This window comes from Mesoplodon densirostris, chromosome 3, assembly GCF_025265405.1.
Source record: "Mesoplodon densirostris isolate mMesDen1 chromosome 3, mMesDen1 primary haplotype, whole genome shotgun sequence".
Lineage (NCBI taxonomy): Eukaryota > Metazoa > Chordata > Mammalia > Artiodactyla > Ziphiidae > Mesoplodon > Mesoplodon densirostris.
This window is the reverse complement of record NC_082663.1, coordinates 120,820,053-120,844,761: the sequence shown is the minus strand read 5'-3', so window position 1 is coordinate 120,844,761 and position 24,709 is coordinate 120,820,053. Positions and strand designations below refer to the sequence as shown.

Sequence of the window (24,709 nt, the reverse complement as noted above, 5' to 3'; positions counted from 1 at the left end):
CTTTAGATTCTATGTCTCCATTGGTATGAGTCCTGGGTGACCACTGACACACAAAAACAGTGGTGTGTGCGTTAGGGACCAGTCTCATCTACCACCACCCTTTAAAATATGTTTGTTTTGAAATATAAGAAGTATTAAAGCTTTGAACGGTAGTGATCCAGATGCAGGGCTCAGAAAAGAGGTTTAAAGTGAAGAAAATTTCAAGCGCTTAGTTTTAGTTTTAGCAAAGAATTCTTAGGATTCTTTGCAATCCTAAGAATCCTAAAAATTCTGAGATGTATTTTACTTTTACTAAGCTAATACAAGGGTTTAGAAGCCTCAATAATGTTTTGTAAGTTCTAACTTATATGTATACATATATATGTGTGTATACACACACACACACACACACATATTCCTGTATATAAAACGAACTGACCATATGTGATTGGGTAACTATTTCTTAAGTGAATAAGTGATAATTGTGGTAAAATATGGAAGGCTTTAAGAGGTCAAGAGTTCATATTTAAACAATCTTGTCTAAGCCTTTGGAAAGCAGATAAAACAATTATGTTGATTAGAACTCAATTTTATGGTATCACTAACACAAACCCAAAACTTTGTGGTACACCTTAAAAATTATTTTAAAACTTTCTTCACAATGCATGTTTCAAAACACAACTTAAATGTATAAAAGATATAATTCCTCTAAGAAATAAACGTAAACAAAGAACTGAACTCACCTGAACAGAAGCAGCTTCATCCCTACATTCATGAAAATCTCTGGATGTTAACAAGGTATCATTTTTCTCACAGCTCTCCTGGCTGATGAGTGTGTCCGCATAGTTGGGCTGGGGAAAGATCACGTGACTCCCCCGTGAATCAGAGGTAAGGGAGACCTCATGGGAATAGGTCTTCAGGAAAGCCTGTACTCCCTCCATGCCCACAAAGCCTGAGGCTGGCAGGCCTGCCAACCTGACGCCCGAAGCCTGGAGAAGACTCGACTTGTGCCACCGCCACAGTCTGAGAGCCAGCAGCACAATGACAAAGGCGAGGAAGGTGCAGGAGACAACGGCCACTGCCACCACCAAGTATAGTGTGAGGTCTGAATCATCAGAGTTGGTGGGGGTCCTGATGCTACCCAGGTCGGCAAGGACTTCTGGGATGCTGCTGGCCACTGCCACAGTGAGTGTGACGGTGGCAGAGAGAGGGGGCTGGCCATGGTCCTGGACCGCCACCACCAGGCTCTGCTTGAGCGCATCTCTGTCCAGCAGGGCCCTCGCTGTGCGCACCTCGCCCGTGTGCAGCCCCACCAAGAAGAGTCCCGGCTCGCTGGCCTTGAGCAGGCGGTAGGACAGCCAGGCATTCTGGCCTGAGTCTCTGTCCACAGCCACCACCTTGGTCACCAGGTAGCCAGGCTCTGCAGAGCGGGGTGCCAGCTCCACACCCGTGGAGCCATCGGTGGGAAGCATGGGGTACAGGATCTCTGGCACATTGTCGTTCTGGTCCAGGATGAACAAGCTCAGTGACACGTTGCTGCTGAGTGGAGGGTCCCCACTGTCACTGGCTGTCACCACTAGCTGCAAGTCTTGGATTTGCTCATAGTCAAAGGAGCGCAGCGCATATAGGACGCCAGTGTCAGAGTTGATGGAGACATAAGACGAGAGAGGCGTCGCCATGATGGTGTCTTTGGTCAGAGAGTAAGTGACCTGGGCATTGTTGCCACTGTCAGGGTCATGGGCCGTCACAGAGAAGATGGAGGCACCTCTGGGGTTGTTCTCCGGGATATAGGCTGAGTAGGAGGCATGAGGGAAAATGGGTGGATTGTCGTTGGTGTCTGCCACGTGCAGGGCAATATGAATTTCAGTAGATAGAGGTGGGGTTCCTAGATCTGAGGCCATCACTGTTATATTATACATAGAGATCTTTTCTCGGTCTAAATATTCCCATATCACCAATCTATAATAATTATCTATTGATTTTTCTAATTGAAAAGGTAAGTTATCACGTGTGTAACAGACAACTTGACCATTCTTCCCAGAGTCTCGGTCATGCACATTCAAGAAGGCAATTACTGTCCCAGGAAGAGTATTTTCCAAGACTGGGCTAAACAAAGATGTAATGGTCACTTCGGGTCTATTATCATTGACATCTTCCACTGAAATGAGTACTTTGGTCCGTCCCAGAAGTGCCCCCACATCTTCAGCCTGTATTTCCATGTCATAAAATGCACATTCTTCATAATCTAAACTCTTTGCTGTTGATATTTCGCCAGTATTTTCATTAAGCTGGAATAACGGAGATTGTTTTTCACTAATTTTCCAGAATTTATAAGCCACTTCTCCGTTGGTTCCCTCATCTGGGTCGCTAGCGCTTACAGTAAGCAGCCGGGTGCCCGGGGGCACGTTCTCTGGGACTTTCACTCGGTAAATCGGTTGAGTAAAAACCGGGGCATTGTCGTTTGTATCCAACACTGTCACTCGGATGTGCACTGTGCTGGAGCGACGCGGTTCGCCTCCATCGGAGGCGACGAGGACCAGATGGTGAGCAGCCTCCTCCTCGCGGTCCAGGGCGCGCTCCAGCACCAGCTCTGGGCTTATAGTTCCGTCGTCTCCAGTTTGCACGTCCAGGGAGAAGTGGTGATTGGGGCTGAGCTGATAGCTCTGCAGGGAATTCAAGCCCACATCGTGGTCAACAGCCTCTGGGAGTGGATAACGTGTTCCGGGCAAAGCAATTTCGTTAATTTTTACTTCCAGATTGTCGACCTGGAATTTCGGATTATTATCGTTGATATCAGTGATTTCTATTTCTATTCCCCAAAGTTTCCCTTCATCCTCAACCAGGATGTTAATATTTACAAGACACCGCGCGCTCTGAGCGCAGAGCTCCTCCCGGTCTATCCTGCCCGCGGTGACTAAGCTGCCGCTTCCCGGGTTCAAAGCAAAGAGCTGCATCCTACCTCTGGAGACGATGTGGACTCCGTGCTGCGCCAGCTCTTGTGACTCCAGCCCCAAGTCCTTGGAGATGTTCCCCACGAAGTATCCTTTGTCGCTCTCTTCAGGCACGGAGTAGTGGATCTGTCCTCTCCCGATCTCCCCCAGCGTGCCCAGGAACGCGCACAGCAGTACCAGATCGCCGCGTCCTCGGTAATTCTTTGGAGTGGCCATTGTTCTTTCACTAAGGAATCCACTCAGAATCTTCACTGGGCATATATGTCTTCTTTACCTTGATGCTGCTTTGCAGATCATCTTATGGAAAGCTGGAGTTTCCCAAAGTTAGGGGCGGAATTTTGCTGCAGTCCTGCAGTTGGTTTGTGAGATCTGCGGGTCTTTGTGAGGTGGGAGCCCAGAGTATCCGGATGGTTTTTGGTTACATTTATCTCCAAGTAGGTGAACAGCGGCGCTTAGAGTCCTAGGCAGTTACTGCACTCACTTAGATTTGTTATATTGCATGCTAGATTACTTAGGAAAAAATTACTACTTGCTTTTTGTAGTTTGGAATAACTTATCTCTGAATTCATATTTTAAAAGTAATTGCCAAGAAGTGTGGGATGAAGTAGGGTTAAAGTCTTACAAAGTATTATTGATCAGACTTTGGGGTTAGTGTCATATTAAATTACTCAAATTTCTGGAATATATTTACTCTTCTTTTTATTTACTCTTTTAAAAATAAAATTTTATTTCTTATTATGCTCTAAGCTTTATTGTTAATATCTTCAATATCTATTATCAAATAAGAACTACAGTTATCACTGGAAATTAATTCATTTTTAGACTAAAATACACCTATTGGAGATGATTGACCCAGAAGTTGTTTTATTTGGTTTAAAACAATTAATATTTATAGTAAGCTTCCTGTAGAGTTGTTGCCTTTTAATATTCTTTTTAAAATGGCATTTTAATTACACATTAATAATGTTTCCAAATTAATATTGTGATGTTTTACTGGGATATGTGTTTTAAACATTTAAATTTTATATTTTTTCTATTTGAATAGAAAATACTTGAAAGATACAAATGAATATACAATGAAAAGCAAATTTCCATCCTATTCTTCTGCCAATGAGAGATGATTACATTTTAAAGCCGACTTAGTTAACTTTTAAAGGTATGCATATAATCTAAAGGTAATTTTACCTTAACTAGCACTTTGATCAAAAGAACCACAAAATTATCACTAAGGAGTCAAAAAGTGCCAGTGCAAGAATAAATGTCTCTTTTCTTCAGCAGTTTGTACAGTGGCCATTAACTGAAGCAGTTGCTAAGGGAAATCTAGCAAAGGCCCGATACAATGTATTATCATCTTGTGTATGTACTTGTATGCACATAAGACTGTCAGTCTTGTCTAAAATTTGAAGAATTCAAAATGCTATTTTTCTCCTAGAGATAGTAGAATGACTAGAAGACCTCTAGCTATATTAGTTTAGGTCTGCAAAAAAACAGACATTTCAAAAATTACATAGGAGAAGTGTGTGAGAGAGAAATAACAGAGGCCAAAACATTGTGTTTTCTTTGATAGAGGAAGCCTATAGAATGAGCATCAGTACAGATTAATCCTGAAAAACCTATGATGCAAGTAAGGAGAACATGCTTTTATCTTCTGGTGAACATAGTGAATCTACTGATAAATAAAATGGTTTTACACACACACACACACACACACACACACACAGTACAATGAATACAATTACAGTAGGTCCATCTACATAAAAATACAGGTTAAGAGACGTTATTCAAGGAGTTTTTGAAACAAAAGAGAAGTAAATATAGGAAACAAAATATCAGATTAGTATGGAAACCATAATAGTTAAATCAATTAAGAAAAATACCTAATTTTAGCTTATATTTTTTCTTTAAAGGTTTATTTATATGACTGCCTACATTTACATTTACAGTATGTCCAAGCTGAAAAAAATCACAATATATTAAGCTGTGGAAGAAAAATTTAGGGAAAAATCTCAGTTTTACAGGAGACCCTATAACATTGCCTAATGTTTCCCTTGTAGATAAAATCACAACTTCACTGCTTTGTAAATCTGAGCCTGGTAAGACACCACTAAAAGACACATAATTGCTCCGAATTCAACCTCCCTTGAAGAATGGTATGACAGCTTTTTGACTGGCTACTACACTCTTAAGACAATGTTTGGATCGAAAAATTGTATATAGGCACACATTGGTAATATTTTGAGTTTGGTTCCAGACCACTACAATAAAGGGAATAGCACAATAAAGCGGGTCACAGAAATTTTTTGGTTTCCCAGTGCATATAAAATTTATGTTTTAAGTGTGCAATAGCATTATACCTTAAAAAATGTACATGCCTTAATTTAAAATACTTTGTTGCTAAAAAATGTTAACCATCATTGGAGCCTTCAGTGAGTCAAACATAATCTTTTTGCAATAGTAATATCAAAGATCGCTGATTATAGATCGCCATGACAACTATAATGACAAAGTTTGAAATATTTTAAGATTTAAAATATTGTGACACAAATTGTGACACAAAGACATGAAGTAAGCAAATGCTGTTGGACAAATGGTGTCAATAGAGTTGCTTGACCCAGGCTTGCCACAAACCTTCAACGTGCAAAACAACAACAGCAACCAAAAAACAAAGACTCAGTAACTGCTAAGCGAATAAAGCAAAATGAAATAAAACAGAGATACGCCTGTATTTTCTTGTGAATATGGAAAACTGTCAAGACCATAAGAAGCAGGCTATACTTACAGAAAACTCACCTGATGGGAGGTTGACTCACTGGAATTAAAAAGTGGAAATAAGGTCCCAGATGAATCACCACAAAGTATGTCTTGTCCTGAACTCAACTGCTCATTACATTTTAGAAAATTAAACTCTGTCTTTCCAGTATGGGCAACGCACAGATTGTAGGAATAAGGTAAAGTTCCTTCACTGTAGTTGGGGGGAACCACGGGTCCAGACTTGACACAGACACCAGGCTGAAAGCAGCCCCAGGCAGCGGGGCTGGAGGAGCGTCGAAGGTGTAGGGCGACCGCCAGAATCACTGCCAGGAGGAAGAGTACCGAGATCAAGGCCAAGGCTACCACCAGGTAAAACTGCAGCTCAGCTTGGGGGTCAGGGGGCTCAGAGTGGTCACTGAGGTCCGGCAGCGCCTCCTGCAGGCTGTCCGCGAAAACCAGGAGCAGCGTGGCGGTGGCCGAGAAGGGCGGCTGTCCCCCATCGCGCACAGCAACCAGCAGGCGCTGGCGGGCCGCGTCCCTGTCGCCCAGGGCCCGCGCCGTGCGCACCTCGCCCGTGCGCAGCCCCACGCTGAAAAGTCCGGGCTCGCTGGCCTGCAGCACGTGGTAGGACAGCCAGGCGTTGTGTCCAGAGTCGGCGTCCACCGCCACCACCTTGGTGACCAGGTAGCCGGGCTGCGCGGCGCGCGGCACCGTGTCGAAGAGCGCCGAGCCGTCGGGCCCCAGCGCCGGGTACAGCACCCTGGGCGCGTTGTCGTTGCGGTCGCCCACCAGCACGCGCAGGCTCACGTTGGCGCTGAGCGCGGGCGAGCCGTGGTCGCGGGCCTGCAGCGTCAGCTCGAAGGCGCGCAGCTGCTCGTGGTCGAAGGCGCGCTGCGCGAACACCACGCCGCTCTGCGTGCTCACGGACACGTAGGACGACAGCGCGCGCGGCTCCAGGTCGCTGGCCAGGATGGAGTAGGAGACGTGGCCGTTGAGTCCCAGGTCAGGATCCAGCGCGCGGACTTGAGTGATGGAGGTGCCAGGAGGGTTGTTCTCTGCTACGTGGACCACGTAGGAAGCCCGTTCGAAAACTGGCATGTTGTCGTTTACATCACCGATGTGCAGGGTGATGCTTGAGCTGGAGGAGAGGGGCGGCTTGCCTCTGTCAGTGGCTGTGATGGTGATGTTATACTCAGGGGTCTGCTCGCGGTCTAGAATTCCATCTGTCACTAATTTATACGTGTTTCTTGAAGTATTGAGTATTTTAAATGGAACATCGCCTTCTAATTTACAAATAACTTCTCCATTGTGTCCGGAATCCTTATCACGGATTTTGAGCAAAGCAATGTGTGTTCCCAGCTTGGTGTCCTCCATAATAAGATCTGGTAGAGACTGGAATATCACTTCTGGGACATTGTCATTTATGTCTAGGACTTCTATCTCCACGGTACAGTGGGCAATCATTCCTCCACCATCCTTTGCTTCCAAAACTATGGAATATTCTTTGACTTCCTCAAAATCTAACGCATTTAGAATAGTAATTTCCCCAGTATTAGAATTCAGGTCAAACTGGGTAATCTGGCCTGCTTCAGTGAAAGAGAAGGTGATCTTGGCATTGACACCCTCATCTTGGTCGGTGGCCATCACTCGCAGCACAGTAGTGCCTGGGAGCACGTTTTCTGGAAGCTCCACCCTGTATAGTTCTTGGCTGAATACTGGAGGGTTATCGTTGGAATCAGTCACTAGGACTTGTATCTGTGCAGTACTGCTTAGGGGTGGATCCCCGAAATCCAAGGCCATCAAGGTCAAGTGGTAGGATGTCTGCTCTTCCCTGTCTAAAGGTGTCTTCAGTACCAGCTCAGGGTATTTAATGCCATCTAATTTCTCTTTAATCACAAGTGAGAAATGATCATCAGGACTGAGCTGGTAATTCTGTAGTGAGTTGGTACCAATATCTGCATCATGGGCAGATCCTAAAATAAATCGTGCCCCAGGCTTTGTGGACTCACTTATTTGTAGCTCAAAGGAATTTTGCGTGAATTTTGGTGTGTGGTCATTAACATCCTCGATCTCCACATTCACGTGATAAAAGTTCAATGGATTTTCAGCAACAGCCTCAAATTCTAGAGTACAAGCTGGCTTCTTCCCGCATATCTGCTCCCGGTCTAGCCTGCTGCTAACAAGTAACTCCCCGCTCTCTGAGTTCACAGTGAAGTAAGGCTTCTCCGAACTGACCCGCAGTTTTCGAGTCGGTAACTCGTGGACACTGAGTCTGAGGTCCTTGGCGAGGTTCCCCACCACCGAGCCCTCTGGCATCTCCTCGGGAATCCTGTAGCGGATCTGCTCAGAGAGCGCCAGGCAGAACAAAGACAGCAGGAACGGAAAGAGCACTGGCCGCCTCTCAGCCCAGCCCCTCTCCCCAGCTCCGCTCCCCATCCCTCTTGCTCCCCTCAGCTTGCTCACCGGCTTGGAGACGCCAGATTACAAACAATCTCTGTGCTGCAGTTGTCCGGAGCTCCGAACAGCTTTATTCCGGCGTGGGGGGTCAGGCAGGGTTTCTTCTTCTCCAGAGGAGGAAGCGGTGGAAAGGCTAGCGAGTCTGAGATGGGAAAGTGCGCTGCGTCTGCGCGAGGAGGTCGCCAGCACCAAGCTCTCCACTTTGGCCAACAGCGGCGCCCGGAGTCCGCACTAGGAAACTGCAGCCCCCGCTGCTTAAGTTTAAACAGCTAAAATAATTAATTGTGCCCAGCTGAAAAACCTTTTTTAGATGTCTGTATATTTAATAACGTTTAATTTGTACTATTAGAAACGTCATTATCCCAACTTGCCAGGTTTTTAGGTAAATCAGGTAGGTTTGATATATAAACATCTATATACTGACATAATTATTCCCCGACTTTCAAATCCGCACTAGTAATAGAATGATAACTATAACACAGACTTGGCCTAAACGATCTCAGAGCATAGTAATTGTGAATACTTATTAATTAGCAATATATTGGATAAGGTTTTATCTTTTTTTTCCTCGTTGCCTTTTCCCTTATTTTTCCTTACCTTTTTGGTAACTAATTCATTTCAATTTTTCCAGAGAGCAACAGTAATGCTGAAATTGTCTTTTAAAAGGGCACAATTTATACTTACCTCTCTTCTTCCAAAATAGTTTCAGTGATTTCTTTATAGTAACATTACTTGATTTTAACTTCCAATATCTTACTTAAAGAAATGATGCAGCCTTTTAGAAAAGAGCCTATCCCTCTCCTTCCCATAGCACGATTATTTTCCTCGTTACAAAATGCAACATAAATATCCAAAACTACCAGGCGAATAATATATTTTGCTTTGCAACACAAACTCACTAAGCATGGTCTATGTACTGAGGCACTTGTTCCCACTTCTGTACTTATCACATCCCGTAATGACAGTTGAAGGAAATAGTCCCTAGAAAGTTTATTTGCAATAGCTCACTGAATTTAGTGATGATTTCTCCCCTTTGTTTAAAAATATTTTAATCATGTAATAAATTTGGTTGGGGGGGTTCTTTTTCAAAATACCTGATAGCCACATTTCTGCCTCATAGAGTGTCAGTAACATTATCCTCTCCCCCAAGTGACTGTACATCTGAACACTGCAGAATGTATGAAATATACTCCCACAGGACTGCACAGACCTTTATATGCAAAACACCACCTAACACAACATTATGCTAGAAAAAATGTGCTCTCACCTAATACTCAAAAGGTCCCAGTAAACAAGAACAAGATTACCTTGTCATCAACTACTTCCTGATACTAATCAACTGATGTATTGAGTTATACTAAAGTGTTATATAACAAGTAGAGAAGTAGTTAATTGCAGACTAGATTACTTCTAACTGAATTTTTCAGCAGACCCAATAAGTAAATAAACTTCACTACTGGTCTAGGACTTGAGTGTATGAGATGGTTGTTTCATAAAGCCAGCGTCCCAAATCTCCCACTTATAGAGCCCACATACACACTTTGAATGACTGCATCACTAACTCAGCACATCAGAATTTGGGGTAAAAACATGCAATGGCCTATTTCACAAATGTCACTTATAACACTGGAATGGCATTTTATTTGATGTCACATTTTATTGGTTTTGGACAATGACCTTTAGTGTGGTATTAGACTCCATGTCTGTCATTGATAAAGATCTCAGTGAAGCCTGACACACACACATTTCATTCTTTAGGCATCAATCTAACCTTCTACCAGGACCTAACTTTAACAGACAATTATGGTTTAAATAGGTCAAAAGCCATGGAGGTTTTCAAGGTCACCAAGGGGAGTTACATGGAAGCAGAAGCAAGGCACAGAAAAAGTCTTCAGACTGAAAATTTTTTCAAGAGCCTTTTATAGATCTGATCTAAAGAGAGTCCTGAGAAAACGGAAGTGTACTTTCTTACGAACCTCATGCAATGAGAAAGACTTAACAATTCATTCTCATTTATAAAATACATGAATTAAGAACACCATGTGGAACATAAGTAGAAGGTATAAAAATGTGATTATTCACAATCTTGTCCATATGCTTTTACTATAAATATGATACCAAAACCTATGTCAATAAGCGTTCCATGTTAAAGAATCACCTCTGAAAGAAACGATTAATCTTGCTTTACCACTTGAAAGGGTTTTTTTTACCCATCTTCAAATCACTTATTTCGCAAAACAATAAAGAAATTTACACAAAATATAGTTCTTCGAAGAATATAAATGAATGACTGAACTCACCTGAATACTTTGGGCTTTATCCTTACATTCATGAAAATCTATGGATGTTAACAGGGGATCCTTATTCTCACAGCTCTCCTGGCTGACGAGCGTGTCCGCGTAGTTGGGCTGCGGGAAGATCACGTGACTCCTCCGCGAGTCCGCGGTGAGCGAGACCTCGTGGGAATAGGCCTGCAGGAAAGCCCGCACCCCGTCCACGCCCACAAAGTGAGAGGCGGGCACGCCCTCCAACCCGCCTCCTGAAGCCTGGAGCAGGCGCGACGTGTGCCAGCGCCGCAGTCTGAGCGCCAGTAGAACGACGACAAAGGCAAGAAAGACGCAGGACACCGCGGCCACGGCCATCACCAGATACAGCGTGAGGACGGAGTCGCCAGCGTCGGCGGAGCGCTCGAGACTCCCCAGGTCGGCCAGCACATCTGGGATGCTGTCAGCCACAGCCACCGTGAGTGTGACAGTGGCAGAGAGAGGGGGCTGGCCGTGGTCCTGGACCGCCACCACCAGGCTCTGCTTGAGCGCGTCTCTGTCCAGCAGGGCCCGTGCTGTGCGCACCTCGCCCGTGTGCAGCCCCACCGCGAAGAGTCCTGGATCGCTGGCCTTGAGCAGGCGGTAGGACAGCCAGGCATTCTGGCCCGAGTCTCTGTCCACAGCCACCACCTTGGTCACCAGGTAGCCGAGCTCTGCGGAGCGGGGTGCCAGCTCCACACCCGTGGAACCGTCAGTGGGAAGGGCAGGGTACAGAATCTCAGGTGTGTTGTCGTTCTGGTCCAGCACGAATATGCTCAGAGACACGTTGCTGCTGAGCGGCGGGTCCCCGCTGTCACTTGCAGTCACTCTCAATTGCAGGTCATGAAACTGCTCATAGTCGAAGGAGCGCAATGTATACAGGACACCAGTATTGGAGTTGATGGAAACATAGGAGGATACAGATGGCCCCTGGAGAGTATCTTCAGATACGGAGTATGTGACACGGGCGTTCTCGTGGCTGTCAGGGTCACGTGCAGTCACAGAGAAGATGGAGGTGCCTCTGGGGTTGTTCTCAGGCACAAAGACGGAGTAGGAGGAGTGGGGGAAGGCAGGTGGGTTGTCGTTGGTGTCTGCCACATTCATGGAGATGTGAGTTTCTGTGGACAAGGGCGGGCTTCCACCATCTGTGGCTTTCAGTGTGATGTTATATACAGAGAATGTTTCCCGGTCTAGGTTTTTTGCTGTCACCAATCTATAATAATTATCTATTGATCTTTCTAATTTAAAAGGCAGATTTTCTGAAACAGTGCAGGTCACCTGGCCATTTTTCCCAGAATCTCTGTCTTGAAGGTAGAAAAGAGCAATTACTGTTCCAGGAGGAGTGTTTTCAGGGACTGAGCTGCTTACAGATGTTACAGTCATTTCCGGGGCATTGTCATTCACATCTAAAATTGTGATCAGTACTTTAGCCCTTGTCATGCTACCAGGACCATCCTGAGCTTGAACTTCCATTTCATAGTAGCCAGATTCTTCATAATCTAGGCCATCTAAAGTTGATAATTCTCCTGTGTGGGAGTTCAGGTGGAATATCTGTAGAATTTTTGGAGTTATTTTCCTAAAAGAGTATGTCACTTCCCCATTGACTCCCTCATCCAGGTCGATAGCATTTACCGTGAGTAGTCTTGTGCCCACTGGCACGTTCTCAGGGACAGTTACTTGGTACTGGGGCAAAGAGAAGACTGGCGCATGATCATTCACATCCACCACTGTTACTTGGACGCGGGCGGTTCCGGATTGGGGTGGATCACCGCCGTCAGAGGCTGTGAGGAGGAGGTGGTGAGCTGTCACTTCCTCCCGGTCCAGCACCCTCTCCAGCACTAATTCCGGATATTTAGTTCCATCCTCTCCAGTTTGCACAACCAGGGAGAAGTGGCGATTGGGGTTGAGATGGTAGCTCTGGAGAGAGTTCGTGCCCACATCCGGATCCCTAGCCTCATTTAACGGAAATCGCACCCCAGGAGCTGTATTCTCCATTATTTTCACATTCATTTCTTCCGTCAGGAATTTAGGAGTGTTGTCATTAACATCCATTATTTCCACTTCTATAGGGTAAAGATTCATTTTATCTTCCATCAAGATGTTAAAGTTCACCAGACACCGCACGCTCTGCGCGCAGAGCTCCTCCCGGTCTATCCTGCCTGCGGTGACCAAGCTGCCGCTTCGCGGATTCAGAGCAAAGAGCTGCGTCCTACCTCTGGAGACGATGCGGACTCCCCGCTCCGCCAGCTCCCAGGGCTCCAACCCCAGGTCCTTGGAGATATTACCCACAAAAGACCCTGTGTCTGTCTCCTCCGGAATGGAGTAGAGAATATGTCCTGCCGAAACTTCCCTCTGGGTCCCCAGGAGGATGGAGAGCAGGATGAATCCTCTGTAGTCCCCGCCCTTCTCCCGAGCCGCCATTCTTCTCCTGCTGATCTTTAGACACTGGCCTATCTCCTGTTGTGTTTCTGGATGCCAGTATGTCTGCGTGGAGCCCTGTGTATTCGGAAAAGGAGCCCAGAATCCAGTGGTATAGAGGCCTGAGTTTAGTGCAGCTTGGAAGAGAATTTGTCTCAGTCTGGCGTTTCTTTGTGCTGTAAAAGCTCAGTGGTTCTGGCGGATCTTTTGAACCATTTTTCCCCTGGCTGGTGAACAGCGGCGCTCAGAGTCCTTACTAAGTTACTGCACCATATTGAAGCAAAATAATTGATTTTTGAGAAAGTTGTTTTATCCTTCAAAATTCTCCCATTTATATTTCTTCAATTCATACAACTCTGATATCATTTAAAATTAAATTTTAAGAAACTGTGAATTAATGCAACAATGTTCATGGATGAATGTTTATTAATCCCAGATATTTTTTTAATTCTCTGCTCTGCATTGCAATTTTGAAATGATTCTTAGACATTGCCTCACACCTTATTGCACATAGATAAAAATCAGTCATTGCAGATAAAACAAGTATGATTTATTTTTTAAAGGTGTGTATACATAAGGAAGATGTTATGTAGAAAATGTTTATATCAGCATATACATTTAAGTTAATTCAATAATATTGAACATATACTATGATCTAGACACCACCATGGAAGGCAGAGAGTCCATTTTTTCTTTAACATATAGAGAGATAATTTAATAACATTTTTCATTGAATGGAATCTTAGAGATTGTTTAGTCCAATACCTTCACTTTAATGATTTTAAAAATGAGAGGGAATTGCTTTATCCTTGACTATATAATGGTAGAACCAATGTAGGAATACAAATATCCTCATTCCCAGTCTCCTAAGAAGAAGAAAGGGAATCATTGTTGGCCTTGGCCGATGCTTTATGCTCAAAAAGTGCCATTAGAGATGAGGTGAGAAGCCAAGCAGCTACAATCAGCTATAGAAACAACTCATTTTGACAGAAGGCAGAAATTTGCAGATTCTACTGGCTGTGGATTCATAAGGAAATGAGTGTTGGCTTCACTGTTTCTTTTCATTATGCAATTTAAATAATCACCCTACCCTATACTTGAGAAAAGATGGGTCTCTAAACAGCCTTTGAGGATACATGCAGGACTGTCCTGAGAGGATCCTTAGAGGTACTCACTGCTCCACTGATGTTAATGAAGTAAAACTCAATTGTTGATGGATCTGAGGTTACTCTCAGCTGGCAGAAATAAAACAAATTCCTTCCACATAGTTGCAGAAGAGAGTGACCCGTTCTGAAATGAAGACCTGGCAAGAAATCACCTTGCTTTTTAAATTATTTTAAGCCCTGGGGAGTAGCTAGTAGCACCAGAAGGGAGAACTAGAAGTGATACTGTAAAAGCTTAGCTCAGTTGGTGAGAAGTTCCTAACTAAGTAATCTATTTCTGCTCTCTGATGGCCTTATGTCAAAATACAGGAAATACTTTGAATGAAATGCCATTTCAATCTATCAAAATAATTCATATCATATTTGCTTTCACCAAGTAGATAAAAGAACTTTTTTGTTGTTCAAAGGAACCAATATTAGTATTGTAGATTAATTACATAACCAGGAGTTTAAAACTATTAGTTTAGTAGCAATCTTGAATTTCTTGTTGATGTAAGCGAAGTATATGGTCATTAAAGATCATGAGTACTTGCAGATATTTTCAAACAAAACTTTCATGTCCATATATTATGGCTCCCAATGTCCTAATTTTTTTTCTTCTTGATACTTCAAAATTCAGAGCGTCATCTCACATTTGTCTCTTATTCTGTTTTTAAAAAGTCTCGATTAACAATACTCTGGGTACCTTCTTGGGAGCTAAATAAATAAGATCTAGATAAGGACACAATCAAGTTTTTAAAGTTACACTACAACATAAAATTAAATATTAAAAATTTCTACTCAACCACCAAGATGTGTTTAAATATAACATAAAACTACTGTATAAAATTGAAATAATACTGTATTTTTAAAGGGAGTATGTTACTATTGATTGGGTTATTGGGAAGAATCTTGACCTTCATTTGTTTACTTACATAAAAACATTCTACGAAAAGTCTATTCATCTTCCCAGACAGTGAGTTATTTACCTTCTCTCATTTCTTTATGGGACTTTTTTTCTTCCTAAAGAACCCTGTTTGGAGTTCTGTTTAGGTTTTCATTCCCAGGCAAAGATGTAGGATTCTTCCAATGATTCTCTCTGAGATTCTACTTCTTCCTCTTTGACGTCCATTCCAAACACTTGATCAGAATGGGTGGTTTTCACAAGTGATAAAATAGCCCAATAATTTGGTAGATTTTTTTCCTGGTGCTTCCAAATCACTATATGCTCAAAATCTCAGATTGCCTATCTTTTTAGTAATGATCTATAGTATGTAAGTCAAAGAGCCTCAGTCACAACTTAGCAAAGTCCATGATTGCCAGGATTTAACACTTGTTCAGTCCACATGAATGAATGACTATTGTGAGAGTAAAATCTAACAGTTTTTCTGTCAGTGAAATATTGTATTTGTTTAAATGAAATGTTCACGGGTAATTCAGATAAGAGAATAAAGTAAACTACCTAGTATCCCAGTTACTCAGCAGATAAGGAAATAAAATAAACCAGTCTACCAACCATGAAACGGTTAGTGAGTTTTGTTTTTAACAATGGAGGTACAAGATTAGTTTAAAACATCCAGAATTGGTAATATACTAAAATAACATTTACACTCTCACAGTGTATGAAACAAATCTTAATATTTGTATAAAAGACCATCTGACTCCCACGACCAATATCCAAGATTCAAGTCCTTTAAAACCTGGATTCTATTAAATTCTGATTAAACCATTAAAGAATTATATCACAAATGTCCAAACAAATTATGTTTGAAATGTGTATGACTGGAATCTCTTGGTTAGTCATATACACTTGGAATCTTGAAATAAATAATTCTACAATAATTGCTGAAAGTAAATATCAATTTAGAAAAACATGCATTAATTATCCTTTAGCAGCTAACTTAAAGATATCAACTCAGTATTATCTTTCTTTACAAACACTGCCAATTTCAGATTACAAAGGAAGTTCTCACTCATTTTCAAGATATATTCTGAATTGTCTACTTTACATGTGCATACCAAATTTAGATGCACAAGTGGCAAATCCATTGTGTTATCAAATATTAGAATCCTAAGCTCAGGATTGGAAAATATCTTGGCTATCATGAAGTTCAACAACTCACCAAATTATATCAATATTATCTCCTGTATGCCATTATTCCCAGGACAATCAACGTCCTTTGGAAAGGCACCAATAATAGAATCTCCTACCTCCTAGGAAATCCATTTTGTTAGAACAACTTAACTGAAAACTTTGCTGTTTTCTACTCACCAAGCCATAGTTTCATTCACACCTTTGGGCCATGATGATTTAGATTAATCATTCTTTTAAATGACAACCCTTGGGCTTCCCTGGTGGCGCAGTAGTTGGGAGTCCGCCTGCCGATGCAGGGAACACAGGTTCGTGCCCGGTCCGGGAGGATCCCACATGCCGCGGAGTGGCTGGGCCCGTGAGCCATGGCCGCTGAGCCTGCGCGTCCGGAGCCTGTGCTCCGCAACGGGAGAGGGCACAACAGTGAGAGGCCCATGTACCGCAAAAAAAAAAAAAAAAAGACAACCCTTCTTTCCTTAAATATTTGAATAGGGTTCCTACATAACAAAAGCTTTATTTTATCTGGGTTAAATATGCTAAATTATTTAAATTCTTATTTGAATACTATTAATCCTTCATTCTGCCATTCACTAGTCCTCTATTTTTAGAGCTGTATCTTGTAAGTGGACACTAATTACCACATTTAAAAATTCACTTTCATTTTTAAATACTATCAAACACACAGATGGAAAAAAACACTGTAGTAGGCATACAGCATCAGGTGCTTATATTTATTTGTTAACAATCCAAAATTATAATAATGATGATATAAACAAATACTTGCTCACTATGCTACTTTATACTTCGAAAAAATTTTTAATAAAATCATTTTATTTTCCCAGAGTTTGTGTGAGGTAGATAAGACAAGTCTTTTTAACTTAAACTTTAACTTGAAGACTATAGATATTGTGACTGTCCTGAAAAGAATAACAGATAGTTCCAGGAATATTATTCATGTCTTCTAACATCTTCTAATATTATTCATGCTTCCTGGTACATACATCAATTACTCTTATCTTTTATAAAAATAATTTTTGATTCCTAAGTAGTAAAGAGGGAAAATATTTCATAAATTCCATCACTTTAGAAAGCACTTGCTATTAGTTAACACTGGGAGAAAAAAGATCTTGATTTTTTTTTTTTTTTTTTTTTTAGCGGTACGCGGGCCTCTCACTGTTGTGGCCTCTCCCATTGCGGAGCACAGGCTCCGGACGTGCAGGCTCAGTGGCCATGGCTCATGGGCCCAGCCACTCCGCGGCATGGGGGATCTTCCCGGACCGGGGCACGAACCCATGTCCCCTGCATCAGCAGGCGGACTCTCAACCACTGCTCCACCAGGGAAGCCCAGATCTTGATCATTTTAAATAGAGGCTGTGATTCAGTTTTTTCCACAGTATAAAAGTAAAGAATCTCAGATATGCCACATAATAGGAAAAAAAAAAAAGAAAGAAAACAACTAAGAAGTGAGATGTAAGCAACCCAAGGCACAAAGAGCTTGCCAAGAGGAGAGGAGTAAAGGAAATTCAGGGCATACATTATTACGATTTATTTTGGTGAAATTCGAGAAAACTAAGATTTAATAGACCTCTACTGATATAAAAGAAAAACCTTCTCAAAACTATATGATTCACTGCAAAAGACTAAGAAAACTAAGCACTGATCAAAGAGAATTTTAATTTTTCCTGTTCGAATAAGAACAATAAAAGCAATAACCTCACCTGAACAAGGGAGTCTTGCTCTTTACAAAAATCTTCCTGAATCAAAAGAGGCTCGCTTTTCTCACAGCTCTCCTGGCTGATGAGCGTGTCCGCGTAGTTGGGCTGCGGGAAGATCACGTGACTCCGCGAGTCCGCTGTGAGCGAGATCTCGTGGGAATAGGTCTGCAGGAAAGCCTGCACCCCGTCCACGCCCACAAAGTGAGAGGCGGGTAAGCCCGCTGGTACACCTCCCGAAGCTTGCAGCACATGCGATCTCTGCCAGCGCCGCAGTCTGAGCGCCAGCAGCACAATGACAAAGGCAAGAAAGACGCAGGAGACCGCAGCCACCGCCACCACCAGGTACAATGTCAGGCCTGAAGCGTCAGAGTCGTGCGGGACCTCCAGGCTGCCCAAGTCGGCCAGGACGTCTGGGAGGCTGTCAGCCACAGCCACTGTGAGAGTGACTGTGGCGGAGAGAGGGGGCTGGCCATGATCCTGGACTGCCACCACCAGGGTCTGCTTGAGCGCGTCTCTGTCCAGCAGGGCCCGCGCTGTGCGCACCTCCCCCGTGTGCAGCCCCACCGCGAAGAGCCCTGACTCACTGGCCTTGAGCAGGCGGTAGGATAGCCAGGCGTTCTGGCCCGAGTCTCTGTCCACAGCCACCACCTTGGTCACCAGGTATCCGGGCTCTGCGGAGCGGGGTGCCAGCTCCACACCAGTAGAACCGTCGGTGGGGAAGGCAGGGTACAGAATCTCAGGTGTGTTGTCATTCTGGTCCAGCACGAATATGCTCAGAGACACGTTGCTGCTGAGCGGTGGGTCCCCACTGTCACTTGCAATCACTCTCAGTTGCAGGTCATGGAACTGTTCACAGTCGAAAGAGCGCAATGCATATAGTACTCCAGTGTCAGAGCTGATGGAGATATAGGAGGATAGAGGTCCCCCCTGGATGGTGTCTTCAGCTAGGGAGTAGGTGACCTGGGCATTCTCATGGCTGTCAGGGTCGTGTGCAGTCACTGAGAAGATGGAGGCACCTCTGGGGTTGTTCTCAGGAAGGTAGACAGAGTAGGAGGTGTGGGGAAAAGCAGGCGGGTTGTCATTGATGTCTGCCACATTTAGGGAGATGAGCATTTCTGTAGACAGAGATGGCATTCCTTTGTCTGTCGCTGTCACAGTGATGTTGTACAAAGACACCTGTTCTCGATCTAGAACCGTATTGGTCACTAATCGATAATAATTGTCTACTGATTTTTCCAGTTCAAAGGGCAGACTTCTTGAGATAGAACATGTTACTAGGCCATTCAGGCCAGAGTCTCGATCATATACTTGAAAAAGAACAATCACTGTGCCTGGCGGTGTACTTTCAGCAACTGACGTGCTTCCAGATGTAACTACCACTTCTGGTACATTGTCATTCACATCCAAGATAGATATTAAGACTTTGGCTCTGTCTTGTAGACCTGGCCGATCCCGGGCTTCAACATCCAGCTCATAAAAGCTGGAGTCTTCATAGTCTAGATTTGCAGAAGTTGATATTTCTCCAGTCAAAACATTCAAGCAGAAAGTCTTTGAGATCTTTTCTGTTATCCTCACGAAAGAATACGTTACTTCCGCGTGGGCTCCTTCATCCTGGTCCCTGGCATTTACCGACACCACTGGCGTACCTACTGGAAGATTTTCGGGAACACTCACACGGTACACAGACTGAGTAAACACTGGAGCGTTGTCATTTGCATCTAGGACAGTAACCAGAATTCGAGCCACACCTGAGCGGACAGGGTCACCGCCATCCATGGCAGTAAGGACCAGGCGGTGAATGGCCTCTCTCTCCCGGTCCAGGGCGCGCTCCAGCACAAGCTCCGGGTATTTGGGCCCATTGGCTTCGCTTGGCACGTCCACTGAGAAGTGACTATTCCCGCTGAGCTTGAAGCCCTGGAGAGAGTTCACTCCCACATCCGGGTCATAGACCTCCATTAGCGGAAACCGAGAGGATAAGGCTGCGTTTTCGATAATTTTCACTTCCAATTCTTCCCTTAAGAATCGGGGTGCATTGTCATTAATGTCCACTATTTCCACTTCCACGGGATAAAGATTCAATTTATCCTCAACAAGGATGTTAAAACTCACCAGACACGGTTCGCTCTGAGCGCAGAGCTCCTCCCGGTCTATCCTGCCCGCGGTGACCAAACTGCCGCTTCGCGGGTTCAGAGCGAAAAGCTGCGTCCTACCTTTGGGGACGATGCGCACTCCGCGCTCCGCCAGCTCCCGGGGCTCCAGCCCGAGATCCTTAGCAATGTTGCCCACGAAGGAGACTTTGTCCAGCTCCTCAGGAATGGAGTAATGGATCTGCCCGGCCCCGGCCTCCCACAGCGTCCCCAGGAGCATGAAAAGCAGGACCAACACGCTGTAGTGCCGCCGCTTTTGCAGAGCCGCCATTACTGGCTCGTTCTGGACTTCCCTGGGATTACGAGTAGGGTGAACAGGTTCGCATCAATTTTGGGCTTCTCAGAATTGGAGGTCAAGGTCCATAAACAAGCCGCGATCAGATGCGAAGCGTTTTAGGACAGAATGTCTGCGCAGCTGCAAAGCTTTGGTGTAAGATGTGCTTTGTGCTTTGAGGATATAACTCGAGTTCTCAGGGCTTTCCTTACCCGGGTTGGTGAACAGCGACGCTTAGAGTCCTAACTTAATACTGCACGGTTCTGTGGAAACCATTATACACAGGATCTTATTTCTGCTAAATCTGCATAGATGACACTCAATATTTCTCTCCCCAAGAATGAAAAGCATTTGGAAGAATAAAATAGCGTATTTTTGAAATGTTTTATATGTTCCCTGGAATGACACTTATTTCTGTGACATTTCTTATGGCATTGGAGAACACAAATACGTTTACACTTTTCTATAAATCTTGAAATCCACACTCCACCATCATTTATATTTCTCTCATTTTCAGTAAGGGTACCAACAACCACAAACATGTTTGGGACCAATCCACCACTAGGTCACAAGAGTTGCCATTTTTAGACGTCATTAACTATTTTTATCAACATATAGATTAAGAACTGCCCTAATTTAGCCAATATTTGTGTATACCCTCAAGAACATGCAAAGGAAGTGAAAATATATAGGCTACAGTGAAAAAGTATTCTTATATTTATATTATATATAAAACATAGTTTAGGATTGACTACACTGAAACCATGTAAACCACTTAATTGTCTAGATTATATATAAATAACATGTCCTACAATGAGAATGTGTGGTACTAGCATATTAAAAATGTTTCAGGGCATATTGTTTTAGAATTAACAGAAATTTCAAGATCATCACTAAGCCACATTCCATGAAATAACAACTGCAACACAGATTAGTGAACAAAGAATTTCTAACAGCCTCCACATCCCCATTCTCTGTCCAGAAAAATCAATAAAACACAAAAAAAAACCCAAACACCACAAAAAACAGGGCATACTTAGCCTGTATACTTTTTGACCTCTAAAATAGTGAATCGAAACCTAATTATACTTATGGGAGGAAAAGGTTTTGAAGTAATTCACCTGTTGCAAATTGACTGAATTACAAGCAATTTGGGGATTGTCATTACTGGTACTTTCAAGCCAAGAGGCTTCATTATACAGAAGATCTCGTGGTGGAGTATTTCAGGCTTTATATTGAGAATTTTTTTTTTTTTTTTTTTTTTTTTTTGCGGTATGCGGGCCTCTCACTGTTGTGGCCTCCCCCGTTGCGGAGCACAGGCTCCGGACGCGCAGGCTCCGGACGCGCAGGCTCAGCGGCCATGGCTCACGGGCCCAGCCGCTCCGCGGCATATGGGATCCTCCCAGACCGGGGCACGAACCCGTATCCCCTGCATCGGCAGGCGGACTCTCAACCACTTGCGCCACCAGGGAGGCCCCTATATTGAGAAATTTAAACTCAGTCTTTGAGGAATGTGTGGCAGCACACAGTTTGTAGGAATATGGTAAAGTCCCTTCCCCATAGTTGGGGAGAACTTCGGGTCCAGTTCTGGAGCAAAAACTAGTCTGAAAGCAACTCCAGGTGGCGGGGCTGGAGGAGCGTCGCAAACTCAGGGCAACCGCCAGAATCACTGCCAGGAGGAAGAGCACCGAGATCAAGGCCAAGGCCACCACCAGGTAAAACTGCGGCTCAGCTTGGGGGTCAGTGGGCTCAGAGTGGTCACTGAGGTCCAGCAGCGCCTCCTGAAGGCTGTCCGCGAAAACCAGAAGCAGCGTGGCGGTGGCCGGAGAGGGGCGGCTGTCCCCCATCGCGCACAGCAACCAGCAGGCGCTGGCGGGCCGCGTCCCTGTCGCCCAGGGCCCGCGCCATGCGCACCTCGCCCGTGCGCAGCCCCACGCTGAAAAGTCCGGGCTCGCTGGCCTGCAGCACGTGGTAGGACAGCCAGGCGTTGTGTCCAGAGTCAGCGTCTACCGCCACCACCTTGGTGACCAGGTAGCCGGGCTGCGTGGCGCGGGGCACCGTGTCGAAGAGCGCCGAGCCGTCGGGCCCCAGCGCCGGGTACAGCACCCTGGGCGCGTTGTCGTTGCGGTCGCCCACCAGCACGCGCACGCTCACACTGGCGCTGAGTCCGGGCGAGCCGTGGTCGCGGGCCTGCAGCGTCAGCTCGAAGGCGCGCAGCTGCTCGTAGTCGAAGGCGCGCTGCGCGAACACCACGCCGCTCTGCGCGCTCACTGACACGTAGGACGACAGCGCGTGCGGCTCCAGGTCGCTGGCCAGGATGGAATAGGAGACGTGGCTGTTGGGCCCCAAGTCTGGATCTGAAGCGCTAACTTGGGTGATGGAGGCGCCGGGCGGGTTGTTTTCTGCCACGTGGACCACGTAAGAGGCCTGGTGGAAAACTGGAGCGTTGTCGTTGACATCAGCGACTTTTAAGGTGACACTCCTTTTAGAGGACAGGGGCGGCTTGCCCTTGTCAGTAGCTGTGATAGTGACATTGTATTCCAGAGTCTTCTCTCGGTCTAAGGCTCTATCTGTCACCAGCTTGTATGTGTTTTTTGTATCTTGAACTATTTTAAATGGGAAATTTCCTTTTAGTTGGCATAAGATTTCCCCATTAAATCCAGAATCTAGATCATGTGTTTTGATCAAGGCAACCACAGCCCCCAGCTCAGCATCTTCTTGTATATATTTAGATTCAGCATCCAGGGTTATCTCGGGAGCATTGTCATTTTCATCCAAAATATCTATTTGTAGTTTGCAATGCACAGTGTGACATCCACCATCCTTTGCTTCCACCCCAATTGTGTAGCTCCCTCTGTCTTCAAAGTCCAGTCCTCCACCAGTGGTGAGTTCCCCTGTTTTACTGTCCAGCTTGAACAGTTGTCTCACTGCCTTACCAATATTGATAAAAGCGTAGGTGATCTCAGCATTGATGCCCTCATCCAAGTCAGTGGCCATCACTCTTAGCACAGAGGAACCCAGGGGTAGGTTCTCTTGAACACTGACCCTGTACATGTCCTGGGTGAACACTGGGGGCTTATCATTTGCATCTGCCACAACTACCCTGATCTGCGTAGTGCAGCTTCTGGCTGGCTCACCCCCATCCACAGCCGTGAGGACCAGGTGGTGGAAGGACTGCTGTTCTCTGTCCAGGGGAGCCTGCACTACCAGTTCTGGGTACCTACTGCCGTCTGGGTTCTCCTTCTGGATCAAAGAGAAGTGAGGGTCAGGGTTGAGGTAGTATTGCTGCAGGGAATTGACACCTACATGTGAATTTTGTGCAGATTCCAGGGCAAAGGTGGCTCCAGTTAGGGCCAGTTCACTGATTTCCAGCTCAGTGACACTTCGGCTAAAGGTCGGTGGGTTGTCGTTGACATCTTGAATCTCCACGGTTATATGAAAAAAGTTCAAAGGCTTTTCAGCGACCATTTCGAATTCCAGAACACACATCGACTTCTTGCCACAAATCTGCTCTCGGTCTATACGGTCGCTCACAAGTAAGTCTCCGTTCTCGGTGCTCACTGTGAAGAATTTCTTCTCTGCACTAACCCGCAGGTTCCGTGTACGCAAATCTCGCACGCCAAGCCCCAGATCCTTGGCGAGGTTCCCCACCTGCGAGCCCCTGGCCAGCTCCTCTGGAATAGTGTAGCGGACTTGCTCCGAAAGCGCCCGGCGGAACAAAGACAGCAGGAAGAGAAACAAAATTCGACTCCACCCAGCCTGGCGCTTCGACCCCAAGCGGTTTCCCATCCCGCTCTCTGCGCCTTTGCCTTTCTGATCCCAAAGAGCTGCGATCGCTAAATGATCCCCAAAATTTCTGAGCAGGAGTTATTCCTTGGACACGTCTTGGCAAGCAGATTCTCGGATAGATATTTCTGCTGCAGAAAACCTCAGAGAGTGCACAGTTCGCGCGATTCCGCGGTCCGCAGGCGATTCCTTTGCATCAGGAGGAGCTGGATACTTTGTTCAGTACTAGCCAACAGCTGCACCCCGCGCCTCGGCTGCAGAACTGCACTAGTGATTACTAAATCAGTTCCAAATATAGAGCCGGCTAGAAGACAAGTCTACTGTGTCCTCATACAGATACTCATTCGTCCCATGTTATAAGGATTTTAACATTTTTAAAATGTACTGTATCTTCGTTCTCGCTGTCATTTCTTTGCTCTTGAACTTTAGCCATACAAATCAGGTGATTTTTATTCCTCAAAGCCGGAGTTATCTTGCTGAAGATGTTTAATGGCATCGTCATGCTTTTAGTTTCCATTTTCATACAGTGGCCATAATAATATCTTCCCTGCATACCTTAGTAAAATTGAAGACCAAATAAAGTAATATGTAGAAGTGATACAAATGAAAGTGTTGGTTGTGGCAGAAAGTGTAATATGAAAATTCTTGAAATATCAGCTTGATATGTATTGTTATTTCACTCTATTTCCTTTTC

The 24,709-nt window shown here is 44.8% G+C and overlaps 4 protein-coding genes across 10 annotated transcripts in view; all 4 read right to left on the bottom strand.

Moving 5' to 3' along the window:
* LOC132486400 (protocadherin gamma-C3) overlaps positions 1 to 24,709 on the bottom strand; it is a 185,607-nt gene that overhangs the window by 133,024 nt on the left and 27,874 nt on the right. Inside the window, exon 1 of one of the 7 annotated variants that reach the window (XM_060093505.1) lies at positions 5,721 to 8,206. The exons of 3 other annotated variants lie outside the window; for them this stretch is intronic. In XM_060093505.1, the coding sequence (XP_059949488.1) occupies positions 5,721 to 8,117 (2,397 nt within the window). In that variant the 5' untranslated portion in view covers positions 8,118 to 8,206. Of the gene's footprint in view, positions 1 to 722; positions 3,331 to 5,720; positions 8,393 to 24,709 lie in introns of those variants that run through there. 3 more of the 7 variants (XM_060093506.1, XM_060093498.1, XM_060093507.1) reach the window with 3 other exon arrangements.
* LOC132485835 (protocadherin gamma-A7-like) lies at positions 10,364 to 12,985 on the bottom strand. The gene has a single exon (XM_060092437.1). It carries the CDS (start codon positions 12,860 to 12,862, stop codon positions 10,364 to 10,366), a length of 2,499 nt encoding a protein of 832 aa, XP_059948420.1. The 5' UTR covers positions 12,863 to 12,985.
* Positions 13,087 to 20,452, bottom strand: LOC132486404 (protocadherin gamma-A6-like). The gene is made up of 2 exons (XM_060093514.1): positions 17,812 to 20,452; positions 13,087 to 13,123 (listed from the first exon to the last, which is right to left on the bottom strand). Exons 1-2 carry the CDS (start codon positions 20,224 to 20,226, stop codon positions 13,121 to 13,123), a joined length of 2,418 nt encoding a protein of 805 aa, XP_059949497.1. The 5' UTR covers positions 20,227 to 20,452; the 3' UTR covers positions 13,087 to 13,120.
* Positions 21,202 to 24,018, bottom strand: LOC132485490 (protocadherin gamma-B3-like). The gene is given in 3 exon segments (XM_060092027.1): positions 21,202 to 21,448; positions 21,695 to 22,052; positions 22,054 to 24,018. Coding segments are annotated over 3 exon segments (2,463 nt in total). The 3' UTR covers positions 21,202 to 21,308.

Excerpts from the sequence above, each read along its gene's own strand:
- LOC132485835 (XM_060092437.1), bottom strand. The coding sequence starts at position 12,862 with ATGGCGGCTCGGGAGAAGGGCGGGGACTACAGAGGATTCATCCTGCTC.
- LOC132486404 (XM_060093514.1), bottom strand. The coding sequence starts at position 20,226 with ATGGCGGCTCTGCAAAAGCGGCGGCACTACAGCGTGTTGGTCCTGCTT.